The sequence below is a fragment of the Vulpes lagopus genome, chromosome 2, assembly GCF_018345385.1.
Source record: "Vulpes lagopus strain Blue_001 chromosome 2, ASM1834538v1, whole genome shotgun sequence".
Lineage (NCBI taxonomy): Eukaryota > Metazoa > Chordata > Mammalia > Carnivora > Canidae > Vulpes > Vulpes lagopus.
The window spans coordinates 172,869,857-172,897,582 of record NC_054825.1 but is presented as its reverse complement, the minus strand read 5'-3'; the positions used below and the strand labels follow the sequence as shown (position 1 = coordinate 172,897,582).

At 36.6% G+C, this 27,726-nt stretch overlaps 2 protein-coding genes across 13 annotated transcripts in view; one reads left to right on the top strand and one right to left on the bottom strand.

Moving 5' to 3' along the window:
- LOC121485456 (zinc finger protein 461-like) overlaps positions 1-27,726 on the top strand; it is an 86,068-nt gene that overhangs the window by 28,732 nt on the left and 29,610 nt on the right. For 6 of the 12 annotated variants that reach the window (XM_041745835.1, XM_041745833.1, XM_041745839.1 and 3 more), the window contains 3 exons: positions 4,378-4,504; positions 5,587-5,682; positions 19,023-21,631. In XM_041745835.1, the coding sequence (XP_041601769.1) occupies positions 4,378-4,504; positions 5,587-5,682; positions 19,023-20,410 (1,611 nt within the window). In that variant the 3' untranslated portion in view covers positions 20,411-21,631. Of the gene's footprint in view, positions 1-4,356; positions 4,505-5,586; positions 5,683-19,022; positions 21,632-27,726 lie in introns of those variants that run through there. The other 6 variants (XM_041745841.1, XM_041745840.1, XM_041745845.1 and 3 more) reach the window with 4 other exon arrangements.
- Positions 9,387-9,861, bottom strand: LOC121485485 (60S ribosomal protein L30). The gene has a single exon (XM_041745944.1). It carries the CDS (start codon positions 9,777-9,779, stop codon positions 9,432-9,434), a length of 348 nt encoding a protein of 115 aa, XP_041601878.1. The 5' UTR covers positions 9,780-9,861; the 3' UTR covers positions 9,387-9,431.

The following is a 27,726-nucleotide window of genomic DNA, read 5'->3' as shown; positions in this document are numbered from 1 at the left end:
TTATGTTTTGTGTTTTTGATAATAGCCATTCTGACAGATGTGAGGCAATATCTCATTAGGTTTTAATTTCCATTTCCCTGATGATCAGTGATTTTGAACATGTTTTCATGTACCTGTTTTCCATTTTTATGTCTTTTTTGGAGAAATGTCTACTCTCAGATCCTTTACTTATTTTTAATTCAGATTATTTGGGGGTTTTTTGCTATTGAGTTGTAGGAGTTCTTTATATTTTGGTGATTAAACCCTTATCAGATACGTGATTTACAAAAATTTCCTCCATGTAGGTTGCCTTTTATTTTTGTTGATAGTTTCCTTTGCTGTGCAGATTTTTAATTTGACGTAGTCCTATATGTTTATTTTTGCTTTTCTTGCCTTTGCTCTTTTGGTATCAAATCCAAAAAGTTATTGCCAAGTATCTTTAGCACTTATGATTTCCTCTAGAAGTTTTGTAATTTCAGAATTTATATTAAAGTCTTTAATCCATTTTGAGTTTATTTTTATGTATGATATAAGATAGTGGTACAATTTGATTCTTTTCCATGTGGCTGTTCAGTGTTCCCAACATCATTTATTGAAGAGACTCTCCATCATAGTATATTCTTGGCTCTTTTGTCATAAGTTAATTGACATGTATGTGTGGGCCCCTATTCTGTTTTACTGATCTATGTGCCATTTTTATGGCAATATCATACTGTTTTGATTACTATAGCTTTGTAATGTGGTTTGGAATGAGGACATGTAATGTCTCCAGCTTTGTTTCTTTTCTTTTTTTTTTTTTAAGATTTTTATTTATTTATTCACGAGAGACACAGGCAGAGGCAGAAGATGGAGTCCTATGTGGGACCTCCATCCCAGGTCTCCAGGATCATGCCCTGGGCTGAAGGCGGCACTAAACCGCTGAGCCACCTGCGCTGCCCACCAGCTTTGTTTCTTTTTCTCAAAATTGCTCTAGCTATTTGAGGTCTTTTTGATGGTTTCACTACAAATTTAGGATTATTTGTTATATTTCTCTGAAAAATTCCATTGGGATTCAAAGGATTACATTGAATCTGTTGATTGCTTTGAGTAGTATGGACATTTTACCAATGTTAATTCTTCTATTCCTTAAGCATGGAATATCTTTTCATTTTTTGTGTCTTAAGTTTCTTTCATCAGCATATTACAATTTTCGTATACAATTCTTTTACCTCCTTGGTTAAAGATAGACTATTGATAAATAGTGTTGGATAGCTAGGTAGCCATTTTGGAAAAGATAAAGCCCAATCTATATCTCATCTACCATATAGGATAAACTCCAATTAAATTGAATGATTTAAGTTTTAAAAATGCAATCATAACATTACTGGACTAAAACATGGGAGTACTTCTTCATAACTTTGTTTTTTTTTTTTTAATTTTTATTTATTTATGTATGATAGTCACAGAGAGAGAGAGAGAGGCAGAGACACAGGCAGAGGGAGATTCTCCATGCACCGGGAGCCCGATGTGGGATTCGATCCCGGGTCTCCAGGATCGTGCCCTGGGCCAAAGGCAGGTGCTAAACCGCTGTGCCACCCAGGGATCCCACTTCTTCATAACTTTGATGTGAGGAAGGACTTTCTAACTAGGACTCAAAATTGTAGGAACTAAAAGAGAAAGTATTTAATAATTTGATTACATAAAAATAAAAAGCTTCTGCATGACAAGAAACTAGTAAGCAAAGTCAGAAGAGAAATGTCAAAATGCAGAAAGTATTTACAATTCATATAGAGGCAAAGAACTTATCAGATTTATAAAGACTAAGAAATTTAAGGAGACTGATGGCCCAGTAGGAAAAGAGTCAAGGTACCTGAACAGAAATTTCTAAGAAAAATAAATATAAAAGACCCTAAAAAAGAATAATACTCAACTCATAATTCAGGAAATACCAATTAAAATTCTGACATATGATTTCTTTATCATATTAAATTGATAGAAACAAAATGTTTTAACAAAATGCCTTAGGGGATCCCTGGGTGGCCCAGTGGTTTAGCGCCTGCCTTCAGCCCAGGGCGCGATCCTGGAGTCCTGGGATCGAGTCCCACATTGAGCTCCCAGCGTGGAGCCTGCTTCTCCCTCTCCCTGTGTCTCTGCCTCTCTCTCTCTCTCTCTCTCTCTCCTCAAATAAATAAATAAATAAATAAATAACAAATAATAAATAAATAAATAAAATCTTTAAAAAAAATGCTTTGCTGCCTTGGCTGTGAGGAAATGGATACTGTCATATATTGCTGCATTTGACAAAATGGTCCAGTTGCTGTAGAGGGCAGCTTGACACCATCTACTAAAATGACCAATGCATTTCCATTCTGACCTAACAATCTGATTTCTGAGACTTTTATTACAGATATGCCTTTATGTATACAAAATAACGTATTTACAAGAGTATTCATTGCACCATTGTTTGTTAGAGCAGAAGATTGTAAACAACCAAGTGTCTGTGTATAGACATCTAGTTAAATAAGCTATGATAAATTTTAAAAAATTTTTTAAAAATTATTTTTGAAAAATAATATGTACCTATAGAAAAATAAGGAAACCATTAATCTTAGAATTTAAAAATCAAGTACAGAACAGTGTATATATTATAGTATGTTACCTTTTGCATAAAAGGTTTTAAAAAATAATACATATGTGTATTTGTATTTGCTTAAAAACATTGCAAAGCCATACAAAGGAACTTATAAAATTGCTCATCTAAAACAGGTGAGGAGGTGGGAGACAAAATGGAAAGGACAAAGGTAGCAGTAAGTCATCTGAATGTTTCTCTTTTTTTGTTCTGAGCCATTTAAGAAAGGAAAATAAAATATAAAAATAAAAACTTGTCATTAAGGTTAATGATTTTCTCTAGTCATATTTGGCTACATAGATACTGTAATAGAGGTGGAAGAGAGATTTATCTAACATTCAAGCTTTCCTAAGCAAGTGTGAAAAGGAAGTTCACATTAGGAGCCATTATGAAGTTGGATGATTAGTTGATACAGAGCTTAAATTGGGTAGGAAGGGGAGAAGAGGTATGAATGTGGTAAGTGACAATGTAAAGGTGACCAGAGAAGGATATTTTGGAGATGTTGAAGTTACTCTTAATGACGAGATGTAGGGTAGTGATATAAAGAGTGAACTGGAATGGAAGATACACCATCACTGACAATTAAGATAGAAGTCATATTGGAGATAGTGGCACTGAGCCAAGAGCTAAAATTCCTGAGGGGGAAAAATCTGGATGTTACCACATCACTCCAGTAGGTAAAGATAATCACATGTAGTCTGATGAAATGATGACATTAGATTTTAGATAAGAAGGGACAGTTGTTGGCACCAGCAATGAGAAGAGAGGACACAATGAGATTGTGGACAGAGTAAGGTTATAGGAGAAAAACCAGCCATCCAGTTGAGATGTCCTCACAGGAAATGGTGTTAGGGAAAAATGGGTAATTGAATCACACACGGGAAATCTTTGAACTTTTCCACAATTTTAAATTTTCTAAATAGACGTTTTGGGAATTGATGTAGGGTGTTCTCACTGGGTGGAGAGGCATTTTTATTATCACTTCAGAAGTCACATAGTCATTTCTGCTATACTTTATAAGCTGAGTAAATCACAACTGTTTTCCCAAGATTAGGTTCAAGGGCAGAGGACATAGACCTTACAACAATGGTATGAGAGCATGTCAAGGTTACACTGAAGAAGAAAATATGGGATGGGAGTTGTTCTATCTATCCTTGGAAAATACAATCTGCACTGGATATTGACTAAAGAATTTGCATGAGAAGTAAAAATGCATATGATGAAGAAAAATCTTTGAGTCCTTTTTCTCAAGACGGAGGTTTTCATAAGACATTCTGGAAACATTAAAAAAATTTCCAACCAGTTAATTGGGAGCCTCTACTTAATTTTTAAAATTTCTAGATGACTGATTAACAGTTTTCCGTCCTATGCCAGAGGATGTGTCTGCAAAAATTGAATTTTTAAAAAAGATTTTATTTACTTATTCATGAGAAACACAGAGAGGAGAGAGAGAAAGAGGCAGAGACAGGCAGAGGGAGAAGCAGGCTCCATGCAGGGAGCCTGACGTGGGACTCAATCCCGGGTCTCCAGGATCACGCCCTGGGCCGAAGGCAGCACTAAACTGCTGAGCCACCCGGGCTGTCCCAAAAATTGAATTTTTGAGAGCATGTAGGCACTCTGCTTCATTTCCACTAAATTGCTTTTAGTCACAAGCTTCCAACCTTTGCCTGTATACTCACTATATACTATATATACTATCCTTTTCCTGCATGCTTTCTTTTAGCACCTCTTCTTCCTTTTGAAAAATATTCTTATAATTTCAAAAATAGTACTGTGATTTATCATTTTAGGGGTTGGTGATGTTCAAAGATGTGGCTATAGATGTCTCTCAGGAAGAATGGGAATGCTTGAACCCTACGCAGAGGAATTTGTACAAAGATGTGATGTTGGAGAACTATAGCAACTTGGTTTCACTGGGTAAAGTTATCTGCCTCTTATAGTTTGGAATCTGTTTCTTTGAATTTCTGCTTTCCTTACCATGAATTTTAGGGCTGCCTTTCAAATAACTAGATGAGTTTTTCTTTGTAGAAATGAGCACATCTAGATGGGGGTGCATTTTCATTTTCCCTATCTGTATTCCTTCCTCTGGTCCTTTTTTTTTTTTTTTTTAAGATTTTATTTATTTATTCATGAGAGACAGAGAGAGAGAGGCAGAGACACAGGCAGAGGGAGAAGCAGGCTCCATACAGGGAGCCTGACGTGGGACTCGACCCCGGGTCTCTAGGATCACGCCCTGGGCTGAAGGCAGCGCTAACACTGAGCCACCAGGGCTGCCCACCTCTGGTCCTTACCATTGATGTTCTTCCTTGAAGATTAAAGAACAGAATTGGAAAAAAAAAAAAAAGAGAGAACAGAATTGGAAAAAAAAAAAAAAAGAAAGAACAGAATTGGAATTCCCTGCCATGAAAGCTTATGCTTAATAACTTAATTATTTAATACTAATGTTAATTTTTAAGTTATCAATTAGTTAATGGTGAAAGAAACCATTTTATCTTTTGTTTCATTTGTGCTCTGCTAAACCTGCAGGTGCACTAGAGTAGGTTCAAACTAAACACATGGATCCTGGGTGTGAAACTTTTTAGCTTTCCCAATGTAATGATGGCCTGGATCAAGAAATATCACTTACTATTTAGTGTTCAAATGAACACTATTCTATTTCCTATAACAAATGTGCTCTTTTAAACAATTTGAGAATTACATTCTAAGAACTTTTCATTTAATATTGAAAAATATCTGAAATAAGTATACTCAGGAAGTTGTTTTTTCCTTATAGCAAAGTAGGGACAGAAAACTTATCTAATTTAAATAGTATTTTATGACCTATTTATTTGCTTTGTTTTTTATCATGAATTTACCTGAATATGAGTGTTTAATTTTTTTTCTTCTTTAGATTTTATCAAATACCATTTTGTGCTGTAGTTTATTATTTTATCAATTCTGAATCACAGCATTTGGGTACTTTGATTTCCACTTGTCTCCATTTCTTTTCCTACAACCAGGACTTTCTATATCTAAGCCGGCTGTGATCTCTTCATTAGAGCAAGGGAAGGAGCCCTGGATGGTTGAGAGGGAAGTGACAGGAGGATGGTGCACAGGTGAGTGAGTAATGATCAGGAGGAGGCAGGAAGCTATTTCAAGGAGTAGGCCAATTGGTCAGAATGTTGGGCAGTAAGGCTATTTTAGACAAATGAGGGAAAACCTAATTTCAAAACTAATTACACTATATAATCAAACATAAAGACAGACATATAGATTAGAGGAATAGAATAAAGGCGCCTAAATGACTCCAGTTAAATGTCTGACTCTTGATTTCAGCTCAGGTCATGATCTCAGGGTTTTGTGAGATCAAGCCCCATATGGAGCTCCATGCTTAGCATGACATCTGATTGAGATTCTTTCTCTCTTTCTCTCCCTCTGCCCTTCCCCTCACTTGCATACTCTCTAAATAAATAAATAAATAAATAAATAAATAAATAAATAAATAAATACAATCTTAAGAAAAAAAAGTGGAATAGAATAGAAAGTCTGGAAATAAACCCTCAGATATATGACCAAATGATTTTAGATAAGGGTTCCAAGACCATTCAGTGGGGCAAAGTACTGTATCCTTAACAAATGGTGTAGGGAAAACTGGATATCCTTATGTAAAAGAATAAAATTGGATCCTTACTTACACCATATACAAAAATTAACTCAAAACAGATTAAAGAACTAAATTTAAGACCTAAAACTAGAAGAAAACAGGGAAAAAGTATCAGGACATTAGATTTGGCAGTGATTTCTCAGATATGACACCAAGCAAGGTACAGGTAACCAAAGCAAAAATAGACAAATGGGAGTACACTAAACTTAAAATCTTCAATTCATCAAAGGACACAATCAAGAGTGTTTATTAATCTTTTAAAAAATTCCCACAAGGTTCTTTAGTAGCTGACAGGAATACCTTTTTTTAAGTGTTACAGTAGTAGATCAAGAACATATGTTCTAATGGTGTAGTACAATAGTTGCCAGACTACTCAGATGACCTATTTCATATTGGCTGAGTTTTGGTAGTTTCAGATTTTCAAGGAGTTGAGTCCATTTCTTCTAAGTTTTCGGGGTTATGAATGTAAAGTTATATGTGGTTTCTTATTATCCTTATAATTCATTATATATATCCATATATATAAAGGATATATACATGTCCTCATAATCCTTACAAATTTTTTCTCGTTGTTGAGACTTTCTCTTTCACCCATGAATTATTTAGAAGTGTGTTATTTGGAGATGTCTAGGGATTTTCCTATTGCCTTTCTTTTATTGATTTATAATTTGATTCCATTATGGCCCATGTAAAAGAGGGAACAGTCCACAGTCTTCTCTTATTTTTTACCCAATAGCAGTTTCAGAGGTTCCCAAGAACATCCTTAGATAATTCAGTAAAGGACTAATATAGCTTACTGAAAGCTGTCATCCTTACGGTTATAGTTTATTACAGCAAAAGGATACAGATTAAAATCAGCCAAGGGAAGAAACACATGGGCAGACCCCAGAAGGTTTCCAGACATGGAGCTTCCAGTTGGACTCACCCAGTGGAGTCATGGACAGTGCTAACTTTTCCTATCAACTGTGTGTAACTATATTCATGTAGTATTGCCAAATAAGAAAACTAACCTGGGGGATCCCTGGGTGGCGCAGCGGGTTTAGCGCCTGCCTTTGGCCCAGGGCGCGATCCTGGAGACCCGGGATCGAGTCCCACATCGGGCTCCCGGTGCATGGAGCCTGCTTCTCCCTCTGCCTGTGTCTCTGCCTCTCTCTCTCTCACTGTGTGCCTATCATAAATAAATAAAAATTTAAAAAAAAAATTAAAAAAAAAAGAAAACTAACCTGAATCTTGGTGTCCAGAACAAAAGTTGGGCTCTGGGTTGGCTTGCCCATGTGGTTGGCCTTTAGTTTCCAGCTTCTCAGGAGGTGAAGCTGACACCTTTGGATTCCTGTCTTTCTGGAGGAGAATTGGTACCATGTGGCTCAAAGTCTATATCATAAATCCCATTGTTAGTTGTGGTCCTAAACAAAGACATTATTTGTGGAGATTTTCTCCCTGGAGATGAAGACAAAGCCAGATCTCTCTTTGGGCAAGCTTAAATTCTTTACTACACATCATACACTGTAATTTTGATTCTTTTATTTCTTTTTCATTTTTCATTTTTTTGATTTTGATTCTTCTATATTTAAGATTTGCTTCATGACTTAGAATGTGATCTGTCTTGGGGAATGTTCATTGTATGCTTGGAAACATTGTGTATTCTGCTGTTGTTGGGTGACATGTTCCATAAATGTTGATTACATCCTATTATTGATAGTCTTGTTCAGTTCTTCTATATCCTTGCTGATTTTCTGTCTGGTAGTTCTATCAGTTGCTGAAGGTAAGGTATTTGAATCCCCGGGTATAATAGTGCTTTGTTTCTTTCTCCTTGTAGCTATCCCAGTTTTTGCTTATGTATTTTGAAGTTCTGTCAACGGTGGTTATTAGTTTTATTTATTCTGAAGTTTATTTTATCTGATATTAATATAGCTATTTCTACTTTCTTTTTTTAATTTCTGCTCTTTTGATTAATGTGTACATGCTATGTATTTTTCCACTCCTGCTTTAAACCCTCTATGTCGTGTTTGAAATGAGAATTTTATAGTCACCATGTTGGACCATGTTATTTCTCCATTGTGCCAATGTCTGTCTTTTAATTGTGATTTAGACCATTTACCTCTAAAATAATTACTGAAAAAAATTAGTGATATGTTAAGGCTTCAATGTGCCATTTTGTTATTTTCTTCTGTTTCTTGTTCTTCTGTTTGTTTTTTCTTGCTTACCTCTGGGTTACTTAAACATTATTAGAGTGCCATTTTGATTTATGTTTTTTAATACGTTGCTTTTGTATTTTTATTTTTATTGTTTGCTCTAAGTATTAGCATATATGTACATACTTATCACAGCCTGCTGGTTTTTATTTTTTACCACTTCAAGTAAAATGTAGAAACTTTACATCCATTTAGATCGCTTTACTCTCCCCACTTTTTTGGTATATTTGTTTCAAGTATTTCTTCTACATACATCGAAGATCACTACAAGAGATAGTGTTAAAATTTTTGCTTTACCATTAAATAGGACTAAAGAAACTCATGGTGTAAAAGATAGCATCGTATGTTTTCTTCTATTTTGTTCATTCTATTATTCTTTCCTATCTGAAGGTCTAAGCCTTCTTCTGTTATTTTCTTTGTGTGGGGCGAGCTTCCTTTACCCATGCTTTAAGGGCATGTGTGCAACAATAAATTCTCTTAGTTTTCCTTTGTCCTTTATTTCTGTTTCATTCCTTAAGAATAGTTTCAATGGAGGAGTGGCTGAGTAGTGCAGTCAGTTGAGTGTTTGACTCTTGGTTTCAGCTCAGATTGATCTTGGGGTTGTGAGATTGAGCCCCACATCAAGCTCCAAGCTCAGCTCAGAGTCTGCTTGAGTTTTTCTCTCCCTCTCCCTCTGCCTCTCCCCCACCCCACACACTCTCTCCTTCTCTAAAATAAGTAAGTAAATCTTTTAAAAATCAGAATAGTTTCAATGGGTATAGAATTTGAGGTTCAGAGTTCTTTTCTTTTAGAACTTGAAAACTGTTGTGCTGTTTCATTTTGGTCTCCATAGTTTCAAATGAGAAATCCAGTCTTTTGAATTGGTGTTTATCATCAATATATAATGTATGTTTCTATTTGAAAATGTTTTTCTTTGTCTAGATTTTATTTTATTTTATTTTATTTTATTTTATTTTTTTTTTTAAAAACAAGCTCTGGCCAGTTTTATTAAAGAAAAATTTTGCATGATTTACTTTTCACCAGTCTGTTCTGGCATGCTTCTAATGATATCAGAATCACCTGGATCAATGATAGCCAGTGTGCATACTCTGTAGTATTTCCCACATGCTGTGCCCAATTCAATATTATTGCCACTGTAGTGATGGACACCAGTTTTGGCCAACATGGCGTAGTATTCTATTTCAGATTTCCTCAAAGCCGGGCAGTTGTTGGCCAGGATGACCAGTTTCGCTTTGCCGTGTCTGATCATTTTCAGGGTCTGCTTGTACCCCAGCACGTACTTTCCACTCTTCATAACCAGTTGGAGCCTAGAGTTGATCGACTCCAGCGACTTTTTCGTCTTCTTTGCGGCCACCATCTTCCTGCCTTAGATGCGGGACGGCCCCAACCAACAGCAACCGCCAAGATGGCCGGAAGGGAGAAAGGAAAGACTCTTTGTCTAGATTTTAGAAACGGGTGTCTTTGTTTTGTTTGTTTGTTTTTGGATTTTTCTTAATAGTTATTTGCTAAGTTTCTTGAATTTATAGATTTGTCTTGTATGCAATTTTGGAAGTTCAACTGTTACCTCTTTGAATACTTTTTTCAGCCCCACAGTCTTTTTCCTGTCCTTCTGGGAATTGGATAATATGAATGTTGGATCTTTTGTTATTGTCCCACAAGGAATGAGACTATTTTTTTCTTTAAGCCTTCTTATCTTTGTTTTTCAGATTATGTAAATTCTGTCTTTAAGTTCACTGATTTCTAGCTTCTGTTATGTCTACTCTGGCTACCATATAGCGTGTCTTTTATCACAGCCATTATATTTTTCAATTCATTTCCTTCTTTTTGATAAGTACTATTTTTTTACAAAATATTCTGTTTTTGTGGGATGCCTTGGTGGCTCAGTGGTTGAGCGCCTCCCTTTGGCCCAGGGTGTGATCCTAGAGTCCCAGGACTCCCCTACATGGAGCCTGCTTCTCCATCTGCCTGTGTCTCTGCCTCTTTCTCTGTCTCTCATGAATAAATAAATAAAGTCTTTTTTTTTTTTAAAGAAATATTCTGGTTTTTTATTTGTTTAAAGAGTTTGTAATTGTCAATTTTTATGAAGACTACTTTAAAAGCCTTGTCAGCTGGACCTTGGTATTGGTCTTAGTTGATTGTCTTTTCTCCTTTAGATATTGGTTTCCCTTACTCTTGGTATGACAAGTGATTTGTTTTATCCTCAACATTTTCATTTTTATGTTAAGAGAGTTTTGATTCTATTTAAATCGATTTTAGTAGGGAGTCATGCTGTTTGGTTTAGCATATAGATCTGGTGTACTTTAATAAGTCTTGGTTCTAATGGAAGCTTAGTTTTCAGAGCCCTTTCAATGCTCTTCTGATATGCTTTATATCTCTAGTACTGGTGGAAATCCTGCTCAATCTCTGATAGTGTTTTCTGCAAGGACAGAAAGCTTCTGTGGATCCCCAGTGTAGCTATGCTATCTTCTGTGGGATGAGGGAGGCAGAAGTCATTGAGATACATTTAGCTTCACTGAGATACAGAAGGCACTGGGCATGGATTTCCTTATGCCACTGGGCAGAGGTCAGGGAGATGCAAGACTCTATAATGGTTCCTTTCTGGGTGAATTGATCTGTCAGCCAGTGCTCTGGTTGTGAACTGGGGGCTTGAACATCAAAAGACTTCCTCTTGCTGCAGCTACTGATACATCAGTTACAGAATTCTTGCTCCAACTGCAGCTGGCTGATGAAACTGTTGCTGTAGTCTAGGTTGTGGAGCAGGTGCTGGGGATCCCACTAAGTCTGTTGGGCTTCCCTGATCCTGGTCTTTTGGCTGGAGAGAGTAGATTTCTCTTGGCTTGTGTGTGTGCACCTCTAAATGGTTCCAGGTTGCAGGCCTGCTGTCCAGTGCCCATTATGGGGGTATATAAGAAATAAAAAGAAAACCCAGGGGAAAACTTTCTGGAAAGATGGTGGAGTAAGAGTATCCTAAGCTTATCTCATCCCTTAGATACACCAAGATAACACATCCATGTGAATAACCCAGAAAATGACTCGAAGACTGCCAAAACAGTCTAGCTTGCTAACAGCATACCCTGTCCCCATGCTCTCCTATGGACCCTCCTTCAGCAGTTCTTCAGAGTGGCTACACGTTCTCTCCCACTGCAGACCAGTGCAAACCTTGCTAACACCACATGCCTTCCCCTTTGTTCTCCTGTGGACCTCACTTCTCCAACTTGGCCTGGCAGGAGTTCTCCAAAGTAGTACCACAAGTATGACTGTGTGCAGACACTTCCAACAGGGGCCAGCACCACTCCAAAGTATCCTGCCATGTGGACAGAGGGAGATAACCACATCAGTTTGAGGCTTTAGCAGTGGGCTGGGGGCAGACATCTGCTCTGACTGCAGGCCCTGTTCATCAGTGACAGCTTCTCAGAAAAAACACAAGGAGTGCACCCTGAAGCTCAGTGCTACTGCATCTCTGGCAAGCACTTGCTCTGGGCCAACTTAAGCCCAAAGCAGCCTCATACTGGCTCAGTAACAACACAAGGACTAAACAGCTCACAACAGACAAAGAGAACTTTTTCAGATGACTAGAGTGAAGGCAAATGCAGCTCAGCCACAACAGTAGGGCACATGCAACATACATAGGAGACACCCCTGAAGTGCCAAGTTCTGGTGAATGGAGGACACTTCACTGCAGGGTACTAGAGGACCTCTTTTTCACGTGGCCACCACTTTCATGAGCAAGAGGCATGGCTGACTTTCCTAACACATAGAAATAGACACAGAGAGTTAGATAAAATGAGGAGACAGGAATATGTCCCAGATGAAAGAGTAGGACAGAATGACAATGACAGACCTAAGTGAAACGGAGATAAGTAATACAACTGATAGAGAATTTAAAGTAATGGTCATAAAAATACTAACTAAAATTGTGAAAAGAGTGGAGGACCTCAGTGAAACCCTCAACAAAGAGGTATAAAAATGAACGAATCGGAGATGAAGAACTCAACTGAAATTTAAGAAACATTACATGGAATAAGTAGAGGACTAGAGGAAGTAGAAGAATGGATCAGTGACATGGAGGACAGAATAATGGAAACCAATTAAGCTGAACAGGAGAAAAAAATAATAAATGAAAATAGTTTAAGGGAACACAGCAACACCATCAAGCACAATAATATTCACTTTATCGGGATCCCAGAAAGAGAAGAGAGAGAGAGAGAGAGAGAAGGGCAGAAAATTTATCTGAAGAAACAATAGCTGATTTCAAGATATACTACAAAGCTGTAGTAATTAAAACAGTAGGTACTGGCATAAAATTAGACACATAGTTCAATGGAGAAGAATAGAAAACTCAGAAATAAACCCATGATTTATATGGTAAATTAATCTCAGACAAAGGAGGGAAGACTATCCAATGGGAAAAAGATAGTCTCTTCAACAACTAATGTTGAGGAAACTGCACAGCCATATGCAAAAGAATGAAACTGGACCGCTTTCTTACCCCATACACAAAAATAAACTCAAAATGGATTAAAGCCTACAAAGTGAGACCTGAAACCATGAAAATCCTAAAAGAGAGCATAGGTAATAATTTCCTTGACATTGGCTGTACCAGTATTTTTCTAGATATGTCTCCTGAGAAAAGGGAAACAAAAGTAAAAATAAACTATTGGAACTACATTAAAGTAAAACACTTCTACACAGCAAAGGAAATAATCAACAAAACTAAAAATCTACCAAATGGGAGAAGACATTTGCAAATGACATTCCTGATAAAGGCTAGTATCCAAAATATATAAAGAACTGATACAATTCAACACCCAAAATACAAATAATCCAATTAAAAATTGGACAGAAGACATGAACAGACATTTCTCCAAAGAAGACATATAGATGCCAACAGACATATGAAAAGATGTGCAACGTCACAGATCATCAGGGAAATGCAAATTAAAACCACAATGAGTGGGTAGCCCCGGTGGCGCAGCGGTTTAGCGCCGCTTGCAGCCCAGGGCGTGATCCTGGAGACCCTGGATCAAGTCCCACGTCAGGCTCTCTGCGTAGAGCCTGCTTCTCCCTCTGCCTGTATCTCTGCCTCTCTCTCTCTGTGTGTGTCTCTATGAATAAATAAATAAAGATTTCTTTAAAAAAAAATAAAATAAAATAAAACCCACAATGAGGTATCTATTACATCTTTCCTGTCAGAATGGCTAAATCAAAGGCACAATAAACAATAAAAGTGTGAGCAAGGATGTGGAGACAAAGGAACTCTCATGCATGTTTGGTTGGAAAGCACACTGGTGCAGCCACTGTGGAAAACAGTATGAAGTTTCCTCAGAAAGCTGGAAGTAGAATTACCATGTAATCCAGTAATTCCACTACTGGGTAATTACAGAAAGAATGTGGAAGTACTAATTTGGATAGATTTATGCAGCATTTTTATAACAGCATTATTTACAATAGCATGGATATGGAAGCATGCAAGTACCTATCAATAGATGAATGGATGAAGATGTAATATATATGTATACATATATTAATATATATAATGGAATATTATTCAGCCATAAAAAAGAATGAAATCTTGCCATTTGTAACAACATGGATGAATCTAGAAGGTATAATGCTAAGTGAAATAGTCAGAGAAAAATGAATATAAGATTTTACTTATGTAAGGAATGAAACAAAAAAACACTCTTAGATATAGAGAACAAACTGATGGTTACCAGAGGTGGCTGGGGCAATGGGTGAAATAGGTAAAGGAGATTAAGAATACCCTTAAATGTGATGAGCACTGAATAACGTATAGAATTGTTGAATCATTATATTGTATACGCAAAACTAATTTAACATTCTATATTAATTATAGTGGATTTAAACAATAAAAAAACAGGCAAGAAAAGAAAACACAGGGAACTCACCGTGTGGTAGTTCCTCAAGTCCACAGAGTCCTAATCAATTAACCTTCTTCCAGCTTTCAAAGTTACTGTTGTATGAAAAGTAATTTTGAGGGTTTTTGGTTTTATCTAGGATAAGACGGAGAAGAGGGATTCTACACAATCTTTGTGATTGAGATTTTAAATTTTCCTTTAAAAATGAACTTTAGGGGTCCTTGGGTGGCTCAGTTGGTTAAGTGTCGACTCTTGGTTTGGGCTCAGGTCATCATCTCTGGGATGTGAGGTCAGGCCCCCCATCAGGCTCTGTGTTCAGCACAGAGTCTGCTTGAGATTCTCTTCCTCTCCATCTCCTTCTGCTCCTCCCTCCACTTGTGCACCCGCACACTCTTTCTAAAATAAATATTTTTTTAAATAAAAATAAAATGAACTTTGGAGTGTTCATTTTCTGTGATATTTGCTTTGATTTCTTTAAAGAAGGGGAAGATCATAAAGACTGTGTGTGTGGAGTATTTCATTTTTATGTCACCACCACCAGTCTTTTTCTTGTAGCATTTTTTTTTTCCTTTTCTTAAATGATTGCCATTATGTGATCTTTCCAAAACAGTTTAGTGAAACAACCAAGCTTCATATTCATTTCATCTCTTGGTATAAACAGGGAGGGGAACAAAGACAGCTGATTTCTGGCAGGCATACAACTTGACCATTGGGATCATCTTGGATACTTGTAGCCAACTAACTAGTACCACTGATCTTGCTGGATCCTGACACAATGTATTCCAAAGAGAACGCAATGTTTTATTTAATCTGAGGAGTCTATCTGGTGAATTATTTAGGAATTGGTATGTTACCAATGCAATGCAAGCTATCTGTATGCTTTTCCCTGGTCCCTTCCCTGCTACATCTCTAAAGGTAACTATTATCTTGAATTTTATTATGATTATTCTGTTTTTAAAAATAGCTCATGACATCTGCATATGCCCTTAAGTACTATTTGTTGTGTTTTGCTTATTTTTAAGTTTTACAAAAATGATACTGAGATGTGTTTTTTGTGATTTAGTTATTTCATACCACATGGTTTATAATAATTTCCCTGTATTGTTTTATGCCTGAGTTCATTTTCACAGCTGCATAATGTTTCATTTTACAAATTTCAGGCTGTTATAATTTGGGCTCATAAGTTTTTGCTAGTATGCCCAATGGTGCAATGAACATTCTTACATGTCTCCTGAATAACGTAATACAAGATTCTCTCCAGGCTATATTTACTATTGGAATTGCTGGATTATAGAACATGTTCATCTTCCACTTTATGTTATACCAAATTGTTTTCCTGCATGTTGGTACTAATTTACATTACCACTTCAATGTTTAATAATTTTGGTTCAACATCTTAACAATGAGTAAAATTCTTAGATATTTTAAGTTTTACCAATCTAATGAATATGAAATGATACCTCATTATATTTTAATTTGAATGTCCTTAATTCCTAATGAGTTTGAGCATCTTTGCATGATTGTTAGTGTTTCCTCTTCTGTGAAATGCCTAAACATATATTTTGCCGATTTTTCTTTTAGGTTATCTTTTTTCTAGTTAGCCAGTTTTTGTCTTGTTTGAGAAATCCATTCTACCTTTAGATATGCGCTTAATATATATGCACATTTTTCCCCATAAGCTTTACAACTTTTCCTTTAACTTGTAGGTCTTTAATCCACCTAGAGTTTATGTATTTATAATATATGGTAGAGAACCTGAATGATTTTTTTATAGCTGTAGCTAGTTGTTCTAATATCATTTATTAAATTAGTCTTTCATCACTGATCTCTAACGCTTCCTATGTGGATCTGCTTCTTGTCTTTCCATGGCTCAGTGCCTATCTGAATACCACATTTTCTTAATTTTTAAGTCTTTATGATGTCTTTATCATAGGCAGGATGAATTATCTGACTTTGATCTTCAGTAGTATTTTGGCTGTTCTTAAATGTTTGTTCTTCCAAATATATTTTGAATATATTTTTTAAGTTTCTTAAGCAATACTGTAGAGATTTTTATTAGATTTGTATTGAATACAAGATAAAAGCTAAATACATAAAAGAATACAATCAATAAAGTAAAAAGCCAACCTCTTGAATGTAGAAAACATTTATAAATCATATCTGACAAGGGGTTAATATCCAGGGCATATAAAGAAATCTTACAGGGGACACCTGGTTGGCTTAGTGGTTGAGTACAATAGACAAAGGTCTGCCTTCGGCTCTGGGCATGACCCTGGGGTCCTGGGATCGAGTCCCACATAGGGGTCCCTGCATGGAGCCTGCTTCTCCCTCTGCCTGTGTCTCTGCCTCTCTCTCTCTCTCTCTCTGTGTGACTATCATAAATCAATAAAAATTAAAAAAAAGAATGAAGTACTAATACATTTTACAACATGGTTAATCCTTGAAAACATTATAGTGAATGAAAAAAGACACAAAAGGTTACATATTGTATGATTCCATTTGTATAAAATTTCCAGAAAAAACAAATTCATAGAGACACAAAGCAGACTAGTGGTAGCCAAGGGGCTGGGAGTAAGAGGGGAAGAGGGAATGACTGTGGATGTGGGTTTTCTTTTTGGCATGATGAGAATGTTCTGGAATTAGTGATCTGATGGTAGCACAACATTGAAGATGTATTCAAAGTTACTGAATTATACACTTCAAAATGGTTAAACTGGCAGATTTTATATGAATTTAAACACACACAAAATTAGTTAAATTGGACAAAATATCTGAGTTGGCAGTTTATTAAAGAAGATATCCAGTTGGCCAATAAACATATGAAAAATGCTCAGCCTCACTTATCATCAGGGAAATTGCAAATTAAACCACAATAGAATAACATAACATATCTGCCAGTATGCCTGAATGTAAGATAGACATTAACAAGTGTTGGTAAGGATGTGAGGAACTGGAACTCTTTTACAGTGTGATAAGAAAATGAAACTATTGGATACTGTCAACTCTGAACAAATGCATATCCCATAATACAACAGTTTCATTCCTAAATGTATATATTTAGCAGAAAGTCCTATTTACACCTAAAGAAATCATAGCAGTACTAATCATAATAGCCAACAATTGAAAACAACCCAAAGGCTGATCATTAGGAAAATGGGGGAAAAAATGTGTTAGAGTAGAATGCTTTATACAACTATCAGTGTTAAGCTTTTTCTTCTGAAACAGCCTCTGAAAAGCTCCAAGAAAGACTTTGGGATATCCTAATTGTTGAAAGGAGGTTAGTGGTGTTGTAGCACATGAATAAAATGGAATGGACTCAAAATGAGGTCATATAAGTAAAAAAGAGGGCCGTGTGTTCTTATGATAAAGAATTGGATTTTTACATTTCAGTTCAATGGAAGCTACTTTAGTTTGGTTATAGTTTTGGTTGCATGCGACAAAGACTCAATAATGGCTTAAATGATATAGCAGATTAATTTTCTCTTGTATTAAAGTCCAAGCTGGAGTGGAAGCTCTTCTCTGCAAAACCATAATGTGACACAATACCACATCCACATTGCAGTCTGAGGAAATGGGAGAATAAAGGATATAGGGCATGGATCAGCTGGCTTTTAACATTTCAGAAACTACAATATAATACACATATTTTAAGGCAGAATCTGGTTATATTGCATATTCTTCTGCAAAAGAGCCTGGGAAACGCAGTGTTTATATTGGGCAGCCTTTTTCTCAATTAAAAACCATAGATTCATGGGATCCCTGGGTGGCGCAGCGGTTTGGCGCCTGCCTTCGACCCAGGGCGCGATCCTGGAGACCCAGGATCGAATCCCACGTCGGGCTCCCAGTGCATGGAGCCTGCTTCTCCCTCTGCCTATGTCTCTGCCTCTCTCTCTCTCTCTGTGTGTGTGACTATTGTAAATTAAAAAATAAATAAAAAAAAATAAACAATAAAAACCATAGATTCAATCAATATACAATATACATTCGGGAGCAATTAGCAGTCTCCATATCAAAATCTTTTGGCTTGGTGTAAAGTGTTAAACATAAACTCTTGTACATTCTGATTCAGTTGATCTCATTTTTTAAGATTTTGTTTATTTATTCATAGGGACACAGAGAGAAAGAGAGAGAGAGAGAGGCAGAGACAGGCAGAGGGAGAAGCAGGCTCTATACAGGAAGCCCAATGTGGGACTCAATCCTGGTTCTCCAGGATCACACCCCAGGCTGCAGGCGGCACTAAACCGCTGTGCCACCGGGGCTGCCCAGTTGATCTCATTTTAAAACTGACTCTGGTAGATACTGTTTCATTTTATCTAGAATGTTTCCTAAACACCCATAATTGCAACAAACTCTGAGATAGATCAAAATGTCAGAACCATTGGTGCACCTGGCTGGCTCAGTCAGTGGTGTGCGTGACTCTTGGTCTTGGGGTTGTGGGTTTAAGTCCCATGTTGGGTGTAGAGATCGCTTAAAAATAAAATCCTTTTTTAAAAGTTTCAGAACTATTGACTTGTTAACTCCTTCACTTTGCCCTATGAACTCTCATTTATCTGTGTTCTTACCCTTTTTTTTCATTTAGTTGCATGATGGTATTTAAGAGCTCTCCAAGCTTTTCATATCTTATGTGAATTATTTTTCAGTTACCTCTCTTTTCTACCATAGATATTTTATTTCTTTTGTAACACAAAGCTAGCAATTAAAATGTGTTTCTTATCTTTCAGACTTGGTGTCCAGGTATGAGGCCAAGAAGTTATCTCCAAAAAGAGACATTCATGAGACAGAGCCATCCCGATGGACTATCATGGAACAATTTAAAAGTCATAATCTTGAGAAGTCCATTTTCAAAGATATCTGGGAATGCAGTAGTCAGTTTGAGACACAACAGGAACAGGACTATTTCAGGCAATTTGTTATCAACCACAAACACTTGCCTATATTTAACCAACATACTTTACTCACTCAGGAATTTTATAATAGAGAAAAAATCTTTGAATGTAAAGAATGTAGGAAAAACTTCAGTTACCATTTATTTTTTAGTCATCACAAAAGAACTCATTCTAAAGAAAAACGTTCTGAATATAAGGAATGTGCAGAAACTGTTAATACATCATATCTTACTAAACAGAGAATTCAAGATAGTAGCAAGTGCAGTGAATATAAGGAATGTTGGAGGGCTTTTATTCATTGTTCACAACTTAAACAACACCTGAGAATCCACAATGGTGAAAAACGCTATGAATGTAAAGAATGTGGAAAGGCCTTTAATTACGGCTCAGAACTTATTCTGCATCAGAGAATTCACACTGGTGAAAAACCCTATGAATGTAAGGAATGTGGGAAGGCCTTTAGGCAGCGATCACAGCTTACTCAACATCAGAGACTTCATACTGGTGAAAAACCTTATGAATGTAAGCAGTGTGGGAAGGCTTTTATTCGTGGCTTTCAGCTTACTGAACATCAACGACTTCATACAGGTGAGAAACCCTATGAATGTAAAGAATGTGGAAAGACTTTCAGGCATCGCTCACACCTTACTATACATCAGAGAATTCATACTGGTGAGAAACCCTATGAATGTAGAGAATGTGGAAAGACTTTTAGCTATCACTCAAGCTTCTCTCACCATCAGAAAATTCATTCTGGCAAAAAACCTTATGAATGTAGTGAATGTGGAAAGGCCTTTTGTGATGGCTTACAACTTACTCTACATCGGAGGATTCATACTGGTGAGAAACCCTATGAGTGCAAGGAATGTGGGAAGACTTTTAGACAGTGCTCACACCTCAAAAGACATCAGAGAATTCATACTGGTGAGAAACCTCATGAATGTCTGATATGTGGTAAGGCCTTTAGACTTCATTCACACCTTATTCAACATCAGAGAATACATACTGGTGAGAAGCCCTATGAATGTAAAGAATGTGGGAAGGCCTTTAGCTATCATTCAAGCTTCTCACACCATCAGAGAATTCATTCTGGGAAGAAACCTTATGAGTGTGGAAAGGCCTTTAATCATGGCTTGCAGTTTAATCTACATAAGGCACTTCATACCGTTAAGGTGCCAGTAAGGCTTCCTTTCCTCTCTGCTCACCCAAGTCTAACATCATGATATTATTTTTAAAAATATAGGTTTTCTTTTTTTTTTCCTTCAAGGTAAAAGTTGGTAAAATACTGAATTTCATTAGTATTGATTTATTTCAGTAATTCTTAAAAAAAAAAAAAAACCTTCAAGCAGGAAAATGGAAAAGTAATTAACAGGTAAAAAACTGAAATTGCTCTGGTTTCAGTGCAGTTTCTGAGTTATAATAACCAGTATTGAAAATAAATTTTATGAAAGTGTTTTTAATGAAACCAGTAAAACATGGCAGAAATAAAATAAAGACAGTTTCTTCCCCTCACACAAATCCTTGAGATCGCCAATATGTGTGTGTTGCTCCTTCCTGTTCAAACATACCTGCAAATATGAAGTGTTTATTGTATATGTGTGGAAGGTCATACCACCTGTAGTGGCATAGCAATTTTTTTTTGCATTTGAATAATTGTGGACATTTTCCCAGGTGACTACATATGGATCTAATTCATTATTTTTAAAGCTTCAGAATATTTCTAGCTCATTGTTTTTAAAGCTTTAGGATTTTCTAATATGGGATATATGTCTGTATTTTAAGCCATTCCCTACTGTAGATATTCAGTCATTTCTATTTTTCATCACAAATGATCATATAATAAACATTCTACCTTGTCATTCTTTTATTTCCATTGATTAGATTACCAGCCATGAGAGTGTATCTATGTTTTGATGTTACGTTGACTTTTTAATTTAAAACAATGTTTTAGGTAATAAAAGTACATGCTACAAAGTTCAAAAGTTATCAAACAGTAAAAAGTAAAGCTTCCTTAATATCTGGTTCTATAGCTACCTGCTTTACCTACATGAGGTCAACAATAGCTGTCAATTCTTTTGTATTCTTCCAGGGATTAATTTTTTTTAATTCTTTGGATAAAAGTGGAGTAATCAGTTTCATAATCTTTTACTCATGAAATTCTCGTTATTCAAAATTTAGCCCTCTTTAGTTTATTTTCTGTATTTCCCAGGGATTTACAGACATTGTGTCATCATTTTATTTTCTTTCTGTTCCAACTCTTTTCATTGCCTGCTCTGCAATATTGGAACACTCTTCTTTTGTGTATAATATTGTTTGAACCCTCTCTCTGTTTTTTCCAACTTGGTCTTTTCAAAAACACCAAGTCTTAGTTTTATTGATCTTTTCTACTATCTTTTTAAAAGTCTCTTTTGGGACACCTGGGTGGCTCAGCGGTTGGGCGGCAGCCTTCAGCTCAGGTCATGATCCCGGGATCCGGGATGGAGTCCCTCACTGGGCTCCTGCGAAGAGCCTGCTTCTCCTTCTGCCTGTGTCTCTGCTTCTCTCTGTGTCTCTCATGAATAAATAAATAAAATTTTAAAATAAAATAAAAAAGTCTTTCAGTTATATCTGATCATAAGTGTTTATCATTTCCTTCCTTATGCAAACTTACAGCTTAGTTATTTTTTTCTAGTTCCTTGAGGTATGAAATTACATACTTAAGTTTTTTTTTTTCTTAATGTAGGCTTTTAACCCTGTAAGCTCCCCTCTTAGAATTGTATTTGTTTTATCCCATACATTTGTTTCCATTTTCATTTTTCTTAAGATACTTTATGATTTCTGTTTGATCATTGTTTTTTCAGGAGTGTATACTCTTGAAAATATGTGATTTTCACATATTTGTGAATTTTCCAGTTTTCCTCCTGTTAGTAGTTTCAGGTGTTTTTTGTTTGTTTGTTTGTTTTTAGATTTTGTTTATTTATTCATGAGAGGCACAGAGAGATCAGCAGAGACCTATGTAGAGGGAGAAGCAGGCTCCTTGTGAGGAGCCTGATGCAGGACTCAATCCCAGGACCCTGTGATCATGACCTGAGCCAAAGGCAGATGCTCAACCACTGAGGCACCCAGGTGCCTCTGTTAGTAGTTTCAAACCATTGTAGTCAAAAAAGTTACTTGATATGATTTCAGTCTTAAATGTGGTAAAACTTGTCTTAATGGTTGTATCCTGGATAATGTTGTGTGTGTTCTTGAGAAGATTGTGTATTCTGCTGCTGTTGAATGTTCTGTGTATGTCCATTAGTTCCATTTGGTCTAAAGTTTTATTCAAGTATTATTCACTTTTTCCTTATTGATTTTCTGTCTGAAAGAGCTTATTGTTGAAAGTGGGGTATTAAACTTGTCTACTATCTTTGTAATGCTGTCTACTTCTCCCTTCATATCTGTCAGTTTTGCTTTATATGTTTAAATGCTCTGATGTTGGATGCACATATATCTATAATTGTTATATTCTTTTTATGAATTGACCACTTAATGTGACCCTTGTGACAGATTTTGACTAAAAGTCAATTTTTAGATAGAAGTATAACCACGCCTGCTCTGTTTTGATTATCATTTGCACAGAATATCTTTTTCTATCCTTTCACTTTCAGCCTATGTGTATCCTAGAGCTAAAGTGATTCTCTTGTAGGCAACATATTTTGGGATCTTTTTTCTTCTTTTTGGTCTGATCAGCTACTCCATGGCCTTGATTGGAGAATTTAATTCTTTATAGTTAAGTTAATTAATGATTGATAAGATCTTTTATTGCCATTTCATTCATTGTTTTCTTACTGTATTGTAGGTCTTTTGTTCCTTTCTTCCTCTCCTGTTATCGTCCTTTGTAATTTGATGCTTTTTAATTTTTTTCAAATTTTTAATTTTTTAAATAGGCTCTACCCACAGAGTGGGGATTGAACTCATAACCCCAGGATTAAGAGTTGCATGCCCCACCAAAAGTGCCAGACAGGTGCCCCTGGTGATTTTTTTAAATAGAGATATACTTTGATTCCTTTCTCTATCTCATATCTACTATAGATTTTTTTTCTTTGTGGTTACTGTGAGGCTTACGTAAAACATAAGTTTAAGCTATAACAACTTCAGTTGCATAAAAATGCCCTCCTTTTACCTCTGCTCTCCCCTCAAGTTTTATGATATTGACGATACATTTTACATCTTTTTTTTAAAGATTTTTTTTTAATCTTTATTTATTTATGATAGTCACAGAGAGAGAGAGAGAGAGAGAGAGAGAGGCAGAGACATAGGCAGAGGAAGAAGCAGGCTCCATGCACCGGGAGCCCGATGTGGGATTCGATCCCGGGTCTCCAGGATCGTGCCCTGGGCCAAAGGCAGGCGCTAAACCACTGCGCCACCCAGGGATCCCCATTTTACATCTTTTTATATCACATATCAAATTGTCATAGCTAGTTATTTTAAAATATTTTTTGTTTTTTAACTTTTATACTCAAATGTGATTTATGCGCCCTCTTAGCAATATCTGAGTATTCTGAATTTGACTGTTTACCTTTTCCATTCAGTTTATACTTTCCTAAGATTTTGTGTCGTTACTTAGTGTCCTGTTATTTCAACTTGAATTCCCTTTAGCATTTCCTTTAAGGCAGTTCTAGACTGGTGATGAACTCCCACAGTTTTTGTGTGTTGGAGAATCTCTTAATCTCACCTCTGTAGCTTTTTTTTTTTTTTTAAGACTTATTTATTTACTCATGAGAGGCACAGAGAGAAGACAGAGACATAGGCAGAGGGAGAAGCAGGCTCCTCACAGGGAGCTTATGTAGGACTTGATCCTGGAACTCCAGGACCATGCCCTGAGTTGAAGGTAGATGCTCAACTGCTGAGCCACCCAGGCCACCCAGGTGCCCCTCACCTCTGTAGCCTGCCCTATATATCTTAAGTTATTAAAATCTACCTGTGGATTAATGTAGTTCCAGTTTAGAATATAGAGATATAGAAATGTTACCCATTACTTCTATTTCATCTTCTCCATTTTGTGTTATTTTATATATTATATCTATATATGGGTTCATGAACCCAAACTTTATATTTGTGTCAATTAAGATGGTGAGTAAAGGGCAGCCCCAGTGGCCCAGCAGTTTAGCTCCTGCCTTTGGCCCAGAGCATGATCCTGGGGACCCGGGATCAAGTCCCACACCGGGCTCTTCATGACGAGCCTGCTTCTCCCTCTGCCTGTGTCTCTGCCTCTCTCTCTCTATGTCTCTCATGAATAAATAAGTAAAATATTTAAAAAAGATGCTGAGTAAAGAAGATGCAAAGTATATAGTATAGAGCTTATTATATTAACCTTATTTACCATTTTTATTACTCTTTGTTTACAGTGGATTCAAGTTAATATCTAGAGTCATTTCTTTATTCTAATACAAGTTTGCTCCCACTTACCTTTGTGCTGTTATTATTTAATATAGTACATTTCAGTATTTCTCCGCCTACCAATACAGTTATATTGTATACAATTGTATAAATATTGTATAGTATAAGCCCTGGCAGTTTTTCTTTAATAATGCAAGTGCTTGACTTAAACCAAGGCATCCATTTCAAAGAGGCATCCACTTCAAGATGGCTATTTCGAACACATTGCCAGCCACATGACTAGATAAAGAGCCAGGCTTCCCCTCTCCCAAGGCTGTTTTGTTTTAGATATCTTTCTTGGTTGATTTCAATAACTAACCATTTGGGCTACTTGTTGTTGTTTTTTTTTTTTTTTTCTTCCTGAGCTTTAAATTCCTGCTCTTATGTTCTAATTTCATCAATAAAAAGTATGCCCACAAAACCCTAGGCCCCCCCACCCACAACCCCAATAAAAGTAGAACGCTTCACCCTCTGTCTCTCCTAGCAACCTTACTGTGTGGCCCCAGGGGTGTCATGTAATTTTTAGGTCTTGCAAGTAATATTTTCTTTTAAAGTTTCCTGATGTTTATTATTAAGGGTATCTTGCAATCATAATAAGAATCACAAGGGCTAGTCTACAACATTGGTTATCAATAGGTTGGGACTGATACAAAATATTGTTTTCTATATATAATTGCTTTTTGGATCAGTTAAGAGAAGAAATATGCTCTTGTACTGTCTTTTTCTAGTTACATCATTACCTTTACCAGTGCTTTTTTTTTGGTACAATCTCAGGTACTTGCTTTCATTCTGAAGAACTTTCTTTAGTGTCTGTTATAAACATATTCCTTCAGTTTTGGTTTGATTGCAATGTATTTCACCATTTAAAATTTTTATTAATTGATTGATTCATTCATTTATTAAAGACTTTATTTATTTTAGAGAGAAAAAGAGAGTGAGCATAGTGAAGGGCAGAGGGAGAGGGAAAGAATCTCAGACTCCATGCTGAGTGCAGAGCCTGATGTAGGGCTTGATCCCATGACCTCAAGATCATGACCTAAGCTGAAACCAAGAGTCAGATGCTTAGCTGACTGAGCAACCCTGGCACCCCTCACCATCTTTTTTTTTTTTTTTTTTTTTAAGATTTTATTTCTTTTTTCATGAGACACAGAGACATAGGTAGAGGGAGAAGCAGGCTCAATCTGAGATAGAGATTTGGGTAAAGACACATGACCCAGGGCTACTTTAAGGAAGGCCTCAATCTCACTCCTGTAAAAGCTCATTATCAAAACTTCTGATTTAGGTCAGTTAAATCTATAATAGAGGTTTGGTAGGACTCAGAAAATACAGTGCAAAGTGGCAAAGCTCAAAGCACAAACTCTCCAGACAGCAGCACAGATCAAACAACATGCTTTCCAGTTGGCAACAACTGAAAATGCATAGTTGCCAACAGGCGACAGAGCTTGATAGCAAACCAAAGCACGAGAAGCAAGACCCCTGATAATAGTAGCTATTGCTTAGATATTCTGCCCACTGCTCTAATTTTTGCAGCCACCCTACAGATGTGGGATAGACTGTCAACTCAGAATTCGGTTTGGGTGTCAAAATTGATAGTAGCACATTTGCACCAACAGGATATAGAAAGGCTTATTACATAGTGAGATTTCTCTGGGGAGAATAAGGCAGGATTCCAAGTAGGTCTCAGAATGGATTGGGAGATAAGGGAGGGGAGAGTGGCTTGGGTTTTTATTGTGCTTAGGGATGGGGCTCTGTAAGGGTTCCCATGAAGAGGTTGGGGTTTGCGTAGTTTGAACTTCCCTACTTCACTAAAGCAAGCCATATACAGCAGTCAAATGTCAAAAATGGAATCATACCCCTTATTACACTGTATTATCTATTACTTTGTAACAAGCTACCACAAATTTAGCAGCTTAGAGCAACACATAGTCTTTATCTCACAGTTTCTGAGGTTCATGAGCCTAAGCACAACCTTGCTGGGGCCTCTACTTCAAGGTCTAACATAAGGCTATAATCAAGGGGTGCCTGGCTGGCTCAGTTGGAAGAGCATATGACACTTGATCTCAGAGTTGTGAGTGGAGCCCTGTGATGGATGTAGAGATTACCTAAATAAAACTTAAAAAAAAAAAAAAGGTTACAGTTAAGATATGGGCCAAATTTTACCTGAAGGAACAACTGGGGAAGGATCACTTCCAAGCTCACATAGTTACTTGCAGGATCTAGTTCCTTATAGGCTATTAGACTAAGGACATCAGTTTCATGCTGGTTGTTGGCCAGGGTCCAATTTCAGTTCATTGCTGAATGGGCTTCTCCAGTATGGCATCTGACTTCATCAAAGCAAGCAAGACAGTCAATAAAGAGTCTTCCAACAAAAAGAAGTTCTCTTTTGTAATCATGGAAGTAGCTTCCTATGACCTTTGCCATATTCTATTGGTTAGAAATAATTTGCTAAGTCAGGCCATTCTCAAGGGGATTATACAAAGACTGCCTATCAGAATTCAGAGATCATTGAGGAAGATCTTAGTCTTTCTGTCACAGGGACCTATGACCATTTACTTGAGCAACTGTACATTAGAAAAAGGAAATTACCCAGACATCTTGAAGTCTCCCACACAAGGGCCTGAGTTAACAATGATATCCAGAGACCTAAAAGCATTCTCATGGTCCACATGTTAAAAGTCATATGCGGGGGTCAGGTAATAAGTGGATTCCTGACCAATGTCTATCTTACAATGGATCTACTGGGTTCACAGACCAACTGGTGGTAATTTTGTGTATCCCTTAATTTACAATAAGTATTGACATACTTTGGAGTTGGAGTTACTCTGATGTGCAATTGTTGGCCTGTAAGTGTTGAGCTATCGTAGAAAAGACCAAATGGAAATCTCTGAGATTACCTCCATCCCCCCAAAGTACAATGGTGAATTAAAAACTATGACACGTTGCAGAGAGATAGTAGAGATTAGCCCCACCCTAAAGATCAAAGGATGTAAAGTTGGTAGTCACTATTATATCTCATGATCATATGTTTATTTTATACACTAGTCTGTGAATGTAACAGGAAGATGACTGTAGGCTATTGCAAGCCCTACCAATTAGTAGCCTCTGGAATTGGTATTTTTGTTATAGCAGGTATATAGTATAC

Excerpts from the sequence above, each read along its gene's own strand:
- LOC121485485 (XM_041745944.1), bottom strand. The coding sequence starts at position 9,779 with ATGGTGGCCGCAAAGAAGACGAAAAAGTCGCTGGAGTCGATCAACTCT.